Genomic DNA, 15,791 nt, shown 5'->3' on the forward strand with positions numbered 1-15,791 from the left:
AAGAAGTTAAAACGTATTGAGTATCTTGCATAAATTTATAAAAGAACATAATTTAGAATTGAAGAGTGCAGAACCCAGTATTTCATCAAGAATGGTGTGTTTTAAAAAATTCAATCAAGAGCCTTGCCTTATTTTGTCATGTTGTTTAATTAATTATGAATAAATAAAAATCTAGAAATTTTGTAATTTAGAAATGAATTTTAGTAAATACTTGTTAATTGTCAATGACAAATTCAAATTAAATTATTGTATCAGGTTCATTAAAAGTGGAATGGGAAGGTCTTGAAGCTCATATTGTCCGTCCTGATGTCAAAGCTACAAACGGAATTATCCATGTCATCGACAGAGTAATGATGAAAAGAAGAGATCTTACCAAGTCTGGAGCAGGATCTTGGAGCCCATCGATTATCACATTTGTACTCCCAGCTATTTTCTTCTTGATTTAAATACAATTTTAATTGATTATTCTAATAAAATTCGAAATTTTTGACATCAAGTGTGGAAATCTGAAAAGAAAAGGAAACTTTCGAATCGCTGGTTTATGTACTTATATATAATTTTTTTTGAAAACTCACTAAAAATCAATGTTTTCTGTTTGTATATATTTTATGCAATGATGTTCATGTTAGAATGTGTTTCATTATGATATTTCAACGTTTCAAGAATGTAAAAGATTTCTTGGAGAGTAAGCTAATGCACTTTTTGAAAGTTAAAAAGTCGTACATGCTTTGTACAAATAGAAAGTAATAAAGCATTCTGTGAAAATATTAATTTTATTGTCTCTAAAGTTTTGACAATGTTTTAACAATGGACTTACAAATAGAAATATTTACTTAACATGTTCTTTGTAGTGAATTTTGTAACCTAATTAAATGGACTGGTTAATTGACTGCTAATTGTAATTTTATCAAGAAGGCTGTCATGCTGCATCATTTTCGTGTAATATTGTAGAAATTCTTCTATAATGGTGTTAAATAAACGTAACCCATTCTGATAATAAAGCACCTAGAAAAATGATGCCATCAGGATATTCTAAGAGCAATGATATACCTACATTTGGTATTATTAGAATCTGCTTAACGGGTAGATTTCTTTTTGAATAGTTTTGAAAAAACTTCAAGAAAAAATAAAACTCTCAAGTGAAACGTAAAACTGTGTTTGAAAAGAAGCAATATTTATGTTTCTTTCAATCAACAGATTTTGTATATATCTCGACAGTATACTTTCTTAACATTTAAACATGACTCTCAAGCTCAATGTTTACTATTTATTTGCTGTTATATTTATAATGCTAAATGTGGCTGCAAACATTTAAATTTTATGTTATTTTGCGTCTCTAAAATAATCTCAGACTGAATTTAAAGAAATAAATAAGCATTTTTGTATGTAGAAAACAATTCACCTTTAATGGAGTTTTACAAAATCGTATGCATGTTAGAACCTTTATGTCAGTTTAAGCTCTAAAATCACAAGGTTCAATTAGGTAGTATGCATATCTGACTAGCTTGTAACATATCTGGGATAATGATAAGCCACATTGATTGTAGATTTCCTTTTATTTACCAGTAGATCATTTCTTCTCACTTCTTTAAATACATTTCTGAAAAGCTTAACAATGACTCATCTATTGTAATTATTTCATACAAAAATATACGTAGAAAATTAACTTTGAATATGGTTCAATTTATTTGTCTTCTTATTGTACCATTTTTTTCTTCCAATGCATTGCTAGTTCTGTGCCAATCAAAACTAACAACACATCAAATAAAATAGGTGCTTTTATTTTTGTCCACATAATTTTTGTGTATTTAAAGGATTACATAAGGATTATAAAGGAATTTTTTTGTTTGATAAATCATAAGCTGTTAGTTAATATATATAAAGTGTAATTCAGATTTTTTTAGAATTAATAATGCATTGCCAAGAGATTTTCTAATTGCCAATAAATTCTAGAGGTCATCCATTTATTCTGTGTTCAAATAAATAAATGCCAATTTGCATTTATATTAATTGTGAGATGTTTCTGTCAAAAATGAGAAAAATAATTTCGTGTAAATTCATATTTCAGCTTAAAAATTTAAATCTTTTATAGTTATGCAAATTTATTAATAAATCTTCCTTACACTTTTTGAAAATGGATATTGTATGAAAGGAGGGAAGTCATCGAGTGGTGTATAAAATGAATTATTAATTAAGAGCTTTGGAAATATGTAGCAGATTTTTTCATTCAATTTATAACTGTTTTTTATTTAAAAAAATGTTTAAGATTTGGTTTTAATAATATGTCCATTATTTTTTTTTTATTTTTAATTGGCGACGAATTAATTTTTTCATTTAAAAATACTGAAAGGTACGATCAGATATTTCATCCAAGTGTACCCATTTTTGAGCTTTACTTGTGTTGCAAAATATCATTAAATATTGCATACACATTGTTCAAAAATATTAATATATTCCCAAAATTATTCAAAAAGGCTGTTATTGTAAAAACTTCAGTCTCGTCATAGCTTTCTCGTTTGAAATGAAAGTTTTAAAATCTTTAAATCAACTTCATATCAGAAAAATTCTTGCTAGAGCCCATTTGTAACGACTGATTTTGATCATATATTGTAATGATTTTAATTTCTATTAACAGGCACATTTTGTTACAACTTTTCTTGTAGAAAACTGCTGTTATCTAGTCACTTTAATAATTTTAATTACAATCATTTATTAATAATCACATATAGAAAATTTTACGATTGTTAATAATTGTTCATAAACATATATGTATATAGATGCATTCTAATCTTTTAAAAAATAAAGTATATTTATTTTATTTATTATCATTTAGGTAAGTGTTCCAAACTTTACAGATTATTATATAGGCATGAAAATGTAAATAGTTTCTGCACATTCAGCCTATAGATGGGTTACTTAAATATGATCTCAATTTTTGGGTTACATTCACTGCCAATAATTTCATTATTTCATATGTGCTTTTCTCAATTGCACGGCTGAAGCTTTAGCCCAGTTCTTAAGAAGTAATTTTCCTCCAAATGTCATAATATATGAAATTTATGATCGGAAAATATCGAGCTTTGTAATATGCGTAGCTAAATCGGACAAATTTTTGATCAGTTTTTAATTTTATGTTAATTAAAACAAAAAGTCTCCATCTTTAATTTACGAAAAACTATGATTGTCATTAGCAGCAGATTTGTATTATAAACTATGTGTTATGTATATCTCATCTATTAACTTTATTAATTTCTATTTTGATGCAATGTTGCTGTTGAAAAATGATATGTCAATGTGTTGTACTAAATTTTGAAATCAATGAAATTTGTAATGTTATATATTTAAGAAAGAGGTTATGAATTCATTATAACGTGGATGTATTAAAAGTGTTTTTATTTGATAAAATATATTTGTTGTTTCTTGTGCTTTGTATATTTTATAAATATAAATTTAGATACCTTGTAATTTAAGCTAAAACCATGTGTGATGAAAATGACCATGTTTTACTCTTGAAAAAGGATCCGGCCCTAAAATTCTAAAATACTCATTTTTAAAGATTTGCCAAATGATTCTATTTTCACTATGACTTTATTATTGTTGTTTTCATACATAATTTGATCAAAGTTGTTTAATTATCTATTTGAATTTTTGCATTTATTTACTCCATTCTTCAGTTTTTCTTATGTCTTTTATTGTATTATATAATGACGTTTGTTGTTAAAGACTAACTAAATTTCTTATATTTTGAAATGTAACGTTTCAGTTCAGCTCTTCGTAGTATATTAGGCCGGCCTTTCCATCAACGACATTAAAAGTCATATCTTTATTTGCAAGTGTTTAAATTGTTTGTTACTATAACATAGGTGTTTTCTATTGAATGACTCTTCACATTGAATGTATTAAATATAAATCATTAATAAAGCCATAGAATCGTAATTTATTCATTAGTTTGGCATGAAGTTTGATTATGACATGAAAGATGATACTTGCTGAGGAGAGGGCTAAACATTCTACATTTTATGCGATGGCAGATATTAAAATAACTATATTGTTTAGTAGTTGAAATACTTAACGAATTAAAACTTAATAATTAAAGTTTATTGTAATATAAGTTCTTTGAGTTATGGAAGCTTTATTTTGAAAAGACAGATAACTAAACCTTGATATCATTCAAATAAAAAAACACATTAATTAATACGTAATGTAAAACATTTAACTGACAAATACTTTCATGACAAAATAATCTTCATGATTGCATCGTTTATTATGTGATGCAAAAATCTATTTCCAATTTTTTAAGTTAATTTTTACAAAATTCTTACATAAAAATAACAACAAAAAACGCAATCATGAAACAAAAAAAGCATTTTGCTTCTCTTTTCTCAGTGTTATAGAAATTTCCCATTCAAAAAAATGGTGATATTTCTTAAACAATTTAATTTATTTTAAAATAAGATAAAAATCCTCTTTGAAGTAAGATTCATGATTTTAAAATAGAATGTAAGACTTCACGTTATTTTGAAACAAATTTTTCCCATGAAATCAAATGCTTGAAAATTTCTTCCATCCTTCAGCTGACAAAAAGCTTACGAAATGATATTAATAAAAACATTATTTTTTTAAACCGAAAACGGTTAGAAAGTTAAATAACAGATTTTTTTCGAATTACCAGTCGCTGGAAATACTTCCCTCAAATCGCTAATAGCTAAGCAAATTTATTTTAAATAACTTTATGAGTTCCACATCACTGAATCAAATACATACTGAAATTTAAGTGCTCACGTTTTCCGGTAATTTCCGGTAATCCATTAATTACTTTTATGAGCAGCAGCTTTTTTAAAGAAATATACCACCATGAATATTTAAAGAAAAAGTAATCTTCATATAATATTTTTTGGGATTTTAAAACAGAATATAACACATTGCTTGATTTTGAAATATCATTTATTTACTCCATTCNTATATATATATACTCCCCTCAAATGATTAACTGCGAAAAAAAATTTCCTTCCAATTCTAAATAAGGTGATCACCGAATCAAGTACACACTGAAGTTCAAGTGTTCACATTTTCTGGTAATTGGTATTTCTGTATTAATTACCTTAATAAAGTTTAGCTTTTCTAATGAAATAGTCCTCACTCCAATGTTTTCATAGCTATCTTAGGAAGAATTTTTCTTTGTATATTATTTATGGGTTGAAATCGGGTTAATAAAGTGTAGAATGTTTAGCATGGCTGTCTCTTATATTTACCTCTGTGCACATTGTGACAATCTGTGGTATTTATTTGCTTCTGTACAGACGCATTTTAAGAGGTAACCCTCCTAATCTATCGCAGTTAATATGTAAGAAAAGATTATTAGAGCTCACACAGCAAATACCATGTAAGTAACATTTTTTGAAATATAAAGACAAAAAACCAAGATGCCTTCACATGCAAGCATTACTAATTCCTAGTTGCTGAAATGTGTTCGGATAATTGTTGTAGTAAAATGAAAAAAAAAATAATAATAACAAAAAGGCTTTTAAACGAAGCAGAGAGACAGACACTCTCTTTTGGATATGTGAAACGAAAGTAGAATGAAGTTAATTTGTGTCGGCTAAAGAAAAGTAATCATTGTATTTGTGTCCATGAGTTATTGACTATTCAAGGTGTCATGAATGGGGTTTCCATATTCCCCGTAATGTACGCAACTTTACAGTAATGTGCAGTGGAAATGTAAAAATTTAACATTTAGTGTTTTGAATTTCGCACCATTACAAAAAAACGTAAGTAAAATAGAATAAAACGATTCTTGTGAACTTCGTTGCCTCTTTATTTTTCTCTTAGTAAAAATTATTTTAATTTTCTGAAGCTAAATTTATCTTTAACTCCATAAAACGTTCCCCTAATCTTTAATTAACTTCTAATAATATATTTTTTACCTTTGTTTTAACTGAAAGTATCTACAAAAGTTAGGAATGATTTATTTTTGTTTTTCTGTATGACTTTTTTCATTTGATCTAACACTAGAAAGTCTCACTGAAGTCTTATGAATGTTTTGCAATCTCTTTCGTAAAATGTATGTATGTCTTAGTTTATTCTTATTAGATTTGTTATACTTGGGTGTGCTAAATGTAGCGTTTCTGAATTTCTTAAATATTTTATATTATTTGCGGCTATCATATTTTAAAATTCAAAAGTAATTTTTCTAATGTTGGTAGATGACGATAAATTTAGCGGTAAATATATTTTTAAAAAATATTATTTTCTATGATTGTAAGAAACTAATATTTAGGATCGTCGTTGAACAGCACGACTACTAATGTTCAACTCCGTAGCCTTGTAATTTTAAACCCGATCCAGGAGATAAAGGAACTCCTGGATCAAGCAACTGGAGAAATATGCCTTCGTGTAGGACTTTTTTGAGGGAACAAACCCGCATTTGCGTTACATCTAGAGGAAAACCATGAAAACTTCCCATGGTTAGCCTGACGGCAAGGGGACTCTATCCCATGATCAATCTACTACAGAAGATATTTTACGACAGCACTGTAGTCGGTGCAAGTTAGATGCGGAATTCGTATCGTCCAGTCAAAGCTGGAATTCGAATCCGGTTCACTTTTTTGGAAGGCGAAAGCTCTATCCTCTGAGCTATCATGAATCAAGAAACTAATATTATAAGTTACTTTGATTAAGGAACTAATATTTACTTGACTGGGCTTGTGCTAACTTCAAATAACAACGACCCAAAAAACTTTGTACCGAGTGCAATATGAATTTATCCATTCATTTGTCATTAAAAAATTTTAATTGCTAGATAAATCATATGACAAAAACAAACATTATTTTTTTTAAAATCTTGCTTTAATCTGTGCTCTCTAATAGATAAATTTACTCTCAGCTGAGAGTATTTTTATAAATGAAGCTATTAAAATCTACTTAGAGAAAAAAGACATAAAAATAAAGCATTATTGATAAAATGTTTCATTCATTTTCAGAAATTTTTTAAGGCATTATTTAATAGAATTATTTCCACATCTACTACAAATTTTTAATAAATGCTACAGTGACAATGATTTTGATGCGGGCATTTAAGGAGCAAATAAAAGTTTTCAGGGAATTTTGAAGCATTCTTGAAATTAGAAGTAGTACAAATGAATATTTTTAAAGCAGTGGAACTTCTAGTGCTGTGTTTAAAATAGCATTTCGTTACAATAAACCATTGTTTAGGTATAAAAAAAAACAATATGACCATTTTTTTCCAAAGTCTGTAAAATAATTATTTTTTGATTAAAGGAGTGTAAAGATGGCTTTTTTAGGAAAACTTTATTCAAATGGCCTTAGAATTGAAAAATTTTTTCGTATGTGACAGCAGTGGAAGTATTTTGTGGGTCATTTTCAGTTACATTTGACTTAAGCAGTGTGCATTTAAATTAACCAGTGATCAAACAACTTAAATATTTTAAAATTACGATTTTTTAATATAAATAATGTTTTAAAAGTACCATTTCAAATTTCTTTAAATTTTATGCCTTTTTCCCAAACAATTTGATGCTAATCTCCGAAAGATCTCTGTAAAGTTCTAAGAATCCACTTTAGAGTTAAGCATAAGCAGTCTAATAACTCTGTAAAAAATGTTTGCACTTCAGCCAAATTGTGTTTCTCAATAAATTTAAACAATAATATTCTGATCTTTTAAATTCAAACAACAGTTTTCTGATATCTTTAAAATCTATATTAAATTGGAAAATTCAATTAAAATATTACAAGAAAATATACCGTCAATTTTATTGAGAAGTTATTAATAGTCCCTTTTATCTATGAAAATTAATATCTCAGAGAACAAAATCGAAATTCACACTTTCATTTCCATATTATTTTTCTGAGATCCAATGCCAACATATCGAAAGTATGGATAAAAACATTTTAGATATTCTATTAAATTGCTAAGAGATATATAAAGTAATGATAGTCAACAAGCTATCATGTTTTGAACAAGTAAGATTGAAATTAAATGGTGTACAAACTTCCACGTTACCAATATTATATAAGGAAAACCATTGAGAATATAATATTAGATACCAAACCCTTTTGCTGATATGTTGAACTTGGAAATTTTCCAAAAGAAGAGGAAAACTATAGATAAAAAGAACTTTGTTTAAAACTGTGTTTCTTAGTTTAACACTGTGTTTTAAAACTCTTTGCGTTATGAGGAAACATTAATTTATGAAAATCGCCTCACTTTTGATTTTTTCGAATTATAATTTTATCTTTTACAACTTCTTACGGTCTGACAGCAGTCTTGCCTTATGGCAGTCCATTCTCGAATGTTAGAGAGATTATGCGCCTTCACGCTATAATCCATGCATTCACGCACCTATGCTCCGATGTAACTGAGCGAGCGCAAAGTTTGTGTCTTGGGTAAGCGCTTAGTTTAGAATATGCGTACGAGATAATAGCTGCGAGTACTAAATGTCCTAATTGTTACAACTTGATACGAAGCAGTTAAGCTACAATCAAATTGAACTTTGGAGCAGTTTTTTAATTTTTGGTAGAAAGCACTGAAGTGTCATCAGTAACTGAATTCAAACTTGAAGTTTTAAGTTTTACAATGCAGGCTTAAGAAATATACACAAAACCCTTAAAAAAACTCTAAATACAAGCATGCACTAAAATTATTATAAATAAATTTCAGCAACACTATTTTGAGTTTGATTGCTAGCCTCCATTAGTTGCATGTTTTTGTGAAATTTTGAAGAACATATTTTAGTACGGTGTGTGATTGAAAGGTAAGTTTATAATCGTTTACTTATACTAATAGATGATTTTTAAAAATGCATCCATCTTTAGAGGCATAGGATGGATGTCCAAGGTATAATACAGGGTGGATATAATTAAAGTTCAGCTTTGAAATGATCATAAAAGGAAAAATGCTGGATCAAATGTTATCGAGCTTGACAATAGTTTAGAGGAAGTCATAGGAATTTATTTTCCACCAAAAAAAGTTCCAAGCTCACTATCGGGGTATGATGCTGTATGCAATATTGTTAAACGAAATAAGGATTGGAATCTAATTTACCTTACTGCTGCACCTAAAAAGGGAAGGAAACCAGCTTCTGTAGAAACCGAGAAAGTTGTTGCAATAGCAATGACGGAAGCACAAATGGAGAACTAGAAATCTCTTTCATTTGATCCGTATTCGAAAACGATTGCATTTGATCCGTACTCGAACCCTCTCTCTTTTGATAAATACTTGAACCTACTATATTTTTTATCGATGCTTGAACCCACTATCATTTGATCGGTGCTCGAACCCACAATCATTTGATAGTTACACAAACCCACTCTCTTTTTATCAGTTCTTCGAACTAACTGTTTTTTCCAGTACTCGAACTCAACATTCTCTTCATCAATACTCTAACCCTTTCTCTTTTTAATTGACTTACGGCAGGAAGAAGCAAATGATTTATGCAAATGTGCTTCATACATCATTTTATTCTTCAGATAAAATTAATCTGTTAACTCAGTTCTCATTGTTAAGAATTGAGAATGTCTCCAACCATAGAGGATCTTGTTTTTCTCATAACATGTCCCAAGTAGCACCTAATACTAGGCAACAGCATCAGAAAAACAGTAAATTATAATGCTATCTTGCACAACCTGATATTAGAAATATACAATAGGTCACCTGTTCGCTCTTCATTATATAATACTAGACTATGCCAACTAATATTATCTAGCCTTCGCTGCAATATTACTTTGCATTGGTTTTTATGCTATGCAATATTAGATTTTATATTTTCTATTATTATCTTGCGTCATTTTATATTTTTGGAATGAGCAAGGGGAAGATATGGATGGTAGTTAAATAATTCGGTTATATAATTTTACTCAATTTTCTGTATTGTTGTGAAGCAATAAGACATAAAACAATAGTTTTGTAATGTCATTCTATGCATTTTGCTTAGCAATACGGAAATACCAAGTAAATTTATCTTAGCGAATTCTGCTAGAAATGAGCCTATTTAATCAAAATCTTAATTGAATTTATTAGTTTCTAAAACTTTCTTTATAAAAGCCATAACTTAAGCCATTTGTAATTTCTCAATTACCACTCATTATTTGTATTCTGAAATTATATTATAAACACCACACTGCTTAATTACAAAGTTAAATTTACATTTGAATTGAGTTGAAATTTTACCTTTTTCCCTAATTTATTTCCCCCAAAATATAACTATAAGTCTTTCATTTCCAAAAATATTAAAATAAAATTATATCTCGAATTTTTAAATTTATAATTTTTGTAATAATTGAAACAATAAGGCAAATTCAAAAATATTCAAATTACTTAATTGCATAATTTTTCTTTTTTCACTGATATTAAATTGAGAAATACTTACGTAAATTTATTCTTTTAGAATCTGAAATTTTACTTAACAAAACATTTAAAACAAAACTATAGGCAGCCGTAGAAATATTTTCAGGGAGGAAAGTCAGGAATGCCTTTAATATGAATTTTAATTTAAAAAATTTGCCGATAATGTTTTGAAATGTGAAAATAATTTTACATTGATACATCAGAAATTTTTTAAGACTTGATAATTAATTAAAGATGCAATGTAATAACCACAAATTTCAGCTGAAAAATTCGGGTAACTTAGGTAATTTAAATATTTTGAAGCCAAAAAAGAGTATAAAATATTGTTTTTTAGTAAAATTAAATTTGCACAAGCATTTAATTGTATATAAGAGTTGGACGAAAAAACAGGACATCTTTTTTTACTAAAAGTTGTCTTTAGTATTAATGATCCAAATTTGACTACCACAGTTACTTTTTTGAGAACACTCATATCAAAAAATTTTTGTTCAAAATCAATCAATCCCTTTCTTGTATTTCGCTGATAAGAGATTATGCATTAGGTACAAACATAGTAAAGACAAACATAACGTTATATGCAAGCATCTTATACGGGAATTTAAAAAAAGAAAGATGCAATTAAGTTTCTGGTATTAAGAAATCAGCCATAGAAAAAGCTATATTATGTAATTGCAGAACTTGTTTTAACAAAGAATATAAAAGACCTAAGATAAAATTTTAAGCAATATTCTTTTCTATGTTGACCGGGAAATTTTTTCATCATAATGTAAATGTCTTTCAGCGAAAAGTCAAAGAAATCTTTGTGATCATAATTACTTTATAATTATATTATTTTAAGCACGATAAAAATAAAAAAGCATAAGCTTTTTGTCTCAAATTTCATACGAATAATCATGTAAAAATTTCTGAAATTAAAATAGCAAACACAAATGCTGATAATAAAAATACTCTCAAGTTTGAGGTCGACCATGGAGGTTGTTGCATTAGCAGTGGAGGGAGCAACAGTGGGCAGCTAACATGACGCATGCATCCACACTTTGATCGAATAGACGTAGGGGAGTGTCGGGTACCCCTGCCTGCGGGTACCCCAGCCCACTGTCAATTTCACATATATAGAATATTTCTTCAATTCAATGGGCCATCGGACATTAATTGTTATATTAAAAAAAGATTATTTTCAAAGTTTCAAGTATTTATGCAGCTGGTAACATGGTAAACAATAGTTTTGAAAATATGTTGAATACAGTAGTCATGAAATTAAGAAAAATTGGTTGAATGTTTCGATTAAACTTCATTTTAATACTAAAAAAATAATTTTTTCTATACATACAGCATTAAAGTATGTAGTCTTAAGTTTAATTTGCACAAAGAAAGAAGTTTGTATGTAAAAAATTGTTCGAGTAATTACAAATTTACAAAAAAATTGGATTTCGGGTAGCCCCGCTCATATGAATGTCGGGAATCACCGCCCAATTTTATTTCGTCGATAAATGTACGGTTGCAAAGATTATTATTTTATTGCTTCAAATTTGAATGTTATATGCATTTTTAACAACAAATATATGTTTTAATATTATATGAAACATAAATTTATATATTTAAAAATGAAAAATTAAATATTTTTGAAATGTAATTGATATATCCAAATTAAATTTAATATCAAGAAATCATAAATATTATGATAAGCTATTTGCTTACTTATTTATTTTCACTTATTTGTGAACGAATCAATCTACAGAAGCATTTGAATGCAATCAAAATACAAAGTGAATTTGTAATTTTATAAGAAGTATTTTATATTAAGTTTATAAGAAGAGATCAACCAAATAAGTTTATATTGAAAAACAACTATTGTTATTAATTATTGTTACTTAAATTAAATTATTTTCGTTAAATATTTAATATAAATATATATTAATATTATAATATATTAATATACATTAATAATGATAAAAAGTATGACATTTGTTGTTATTAAATGATAGAATTCACTAAAAGTATATAAATATGTAATAAATAAAATAATTTTGTGATAAAAATGATAAATGAGGTTTATCTATTGTCAATACATTGGTCATTCTCATTTACACCTGAAAAAATAGCCAAAAAACACAATTTTTGTAACTGGGCGGGGCTACCCGACACATTTTGAAAAGAGCTGAAAAACATGTTTTTTTAAATTTCTATTTTTTTAAGTTTAACTATTCTTTTTTTGGTTTATTCTTTTTGCATTATTTAATTAGATGATAAAACAATAGAAACATACAAAAATATTGATTATTACTCTATATTATACAGAAATATAAGCAATACTCCTTAAGTGACTCTCCCCTACCGGTATACAATATATACCGGTATTTTGTACAGTATACAAAATTGCTCATTAAGTACTGCAATTCTACTTATACAGAATCAATCATGTTCAAGAACTTCAAACGTATCGATCCTGCTGTAATACAATCTTTTGCATTGAAATTCCTTGTCCGGTTGGAAGTAGACGAACATTGATCATGGAACATTTTGTGAACAGATGAGGAACATTCTTACCTAAATGGTAATATCACCACCCATAACTCCAGGATTTGGACCAAACAAATGTCTCATGTTATCTACCCAGATCTACTGTATTCTTCCAAAGCAGTCGACATCTCGACCTGTTACATGCACTGTGACTGCAGTTCGCTTAGCGTCAATCCTAAGACTTTTCGTGATACCTGAATTCTAGTAACGTGGTATTTTAGACACTACGATTTTTATGCTGGATGGGCCCCACCGCACATTGCTACATGTGTCATAGATTGCGTAAGCAACATTTCACAAATAAATGGATCGTAGGCCAAAACTTCCCCATTTCTGGGCTACCCCGGTCATTAGACCCTAAACCCTATGGCTTTTGGCTATGGGATTAACACAAAGTAACTGCTTATAATGATAATGTTGTAAACAATTTGCCGCAATTGAAAGATGCGATACACCAACATGTCAGTAACATCCCTCCAGATATGCTGAGAACTGCTGTTGAGAATGCAGCAATACGATTTAACTTGCTTTCGGAAAATAGTGGACGCCGTATTGAACGTGCTTTCCAACACGCTTCAGAAACGATTGAACAAGCTTTAAACTGTTGTTCTCAAGTCTTATTTCGTTAACCTCCCTGTATAATAATACCATCGCCATTTCATTATTGAGTTGTCTTTCACATTTCATAAACATGATGAGTTCTTCTATATCTGTATCTACTTTCCTAAAGTTTCTTCATTCTTTTGACATATTTTAGCTATATTGTCCAACAAAATAAAAGTTATTGCTTCAGAATAAATGTTTAGCAACCTTAAAATTCGTTCAATTTAACCCGCTACGTCTCTCTCCAGTCCTGTACCTGGGAATCACGGAACCAAACACCAGTTACCGTGTTCATATGAATAAACTCAAAGAAAATTATCTCTTTATTTAAAGAATAATGAAGGCTATTTTCAATAATAAACTAAAAAAATAATTTATATACATTCCTTAGCAAGCTACTCATATATCAACAAGAAGTTATCCTCGTTCACTCAAAACACTAGTAAGAGAAAACTAAACTTTCTGTCAAGAATAAACAACTCTGCTGGGGGACTCATAACCATTCATCCGTCGCCAAACCTGCTGGTGTCTTAAAATGTGATATCACCAACTGAAAATACTGGAAAGAGCAATTGTCTATTACTAATCGCCGTCTGATACTCTTTCCCTGTTTTCGCTACTATGCACTACATAGCGTATAAGTATCAAAAAAAGAAGCTATACTTTTTCATTTGAACTTATTAACTGAAATTAACTCATTAAATTAAGCATTTTAAAGTTTTTTGTGCAAATTTAGTATTTAAAAACAAAAAAGTACGAAAAATAAGTCTTATGACATTTCTATGCTTTCTAATAAATATTTTGAGCAATATATGTGCAAAAGCAATGTGAAGATAGCAAATAATTATTATATAGCTAAAAAAGTATATTTTATAAATCTGAATTTATGCCGGAAAATCCTTTCTATCAAACATGAATGAATAAAAACAGTTTTATTCAGATCTATACGAAATCATTTTAAATATTGTAATTACCATTTATCTCTGACTTGGAATTGTCTGCATTTATTTTAATCCATTGTTACCACAGCACTAAATAGCCTAAACCAATTATCAAAATTGTAGTTCAGCATTTAGATAGAGGTGTAACTTTAGCCACATATTATAAAACAATATTTTTTATACATGTAAACATAGACTGTTAGTAATTTAACCATATCTATCTTTATCATTTAATATTTATCAATTAACAGCTTATCATTACGTTTTATTTACAGCATAAACGTTTTATTTACAACATATTATTGTAACGATATTGCTTTTTTTTAATAAAACTAATATTTTTATAGTAGGGTCAATTATAAATACACAAATTTTTTTATATATTTTAAATTATAGACCATATAAAGTCTTCATAAAAAAATTAGAACAATTTTGAAAAACTCTGATAATGGAGAAGAACTGAAGATCCTCTTAAGTAGTTAAATCTAGAAGCGAAAATGGATGAAGAGCATATTATTTGCCTAAGTTTTTTTACCTTATTTATTTTTAAGAGCAAGAGTTAATACAATTTTCGTTCGAAAAAAAATTTTCCTGATGTTCAATAGGAAGGTTCAAATCATATGTCATCCAAATTGGAATGTTCCATTTTTTTAATATTTCTGTTTAGGTAATTCTTTTCAAACGCTTCAAGAATAAGGAAAATTTTCAAAATATTATCAATAAATATGATGGAAATGCGGTGCTATATTTATTTTAAGGAAAAATCTTTATGTAATTTATTTATAGTAATTTTTAGAGAAAAATTTTATGAATTTCTATCTCAAAAAAATATGCAAATTCGATGAAATAACGAAACACTTCACAAGAACAATTTATTTCTTACATGGAAATTCTGGTGTTTTTCCCAAAAACGCTCTCCTGAACAATATGAAAATGCTCTTTACCATTATAATTGGCCCAAATCCTTTGACTAAAATATAGTAATGAAAGTGTATATTTCTATTATAATCTAGAAATCTAACTTAATTATTTTTTCGCTATTACAATTAATGCTAATTTAAGGAGAAAATACCGATGATTAGTGAAATATATTTTCTTTAAACTTTATCGTTGGCTTTTAAACCATATAGAACAGCATACATTACTGAAAATTTCGCATAAAAAATTATTCTTAGAGATGATTTCTGTTTAATGGATAACTTATTTAAAACGAGTGTCATGGCTTTATTTTGACTCTTTGAAAGAAAGTTCTTCAAAGACAACGAAAGAACAAGTAAAAATTAGAACTTAACACTACTCTCACATCTTTTCAATATTAGACAGAAGAGGAAACACTAATTCTAGTGTTTTTCACCAAAAACGTG

The 15,791-nt window shown here is 28.1% G+C and overlaps 1 protein-coding gene across 1 annotated transcript in view; it reads left to right on the plus strand.

Annotated features, from left to right (window-relative positions):
* LOC107443694 (fasciclin 1) overlaps positions 1–3,940 on the plus strand; it is a 264,168-nt gene extending 260,228 nt beyond the window's left edge. Inside the window, exon 13 of the mRNA XM_016057640.3 lies at positions 256–3,940. Coding sequence (XP_015913126.1) covers positions 256–446 — 191 coding nt within the window. The 3' untranslated portion in view covers positions 447–3,940. The remainder of the gene's footprint in view (positions 1–255) is intronic.
* Positions 3,941–15,791: the final 11,851 nt, after the last annotated feature.

The sequence above is a fragment of the Parasteatoda tepidariorum genome, chromosome X1 (genome assembly GCF_043381705.1).
Source record: "Parasteatoda tepidariorum isolate YZ-2023 chromosome X1, CAS_Ptep_4.0, whole genome shotgun sequence".
NCBI lineage: Eukaryota > Metazoa > Arthropoda > Arachnida > Araneae > Theridiidae > Parasteatoda > Parasteatoda tepidariorum.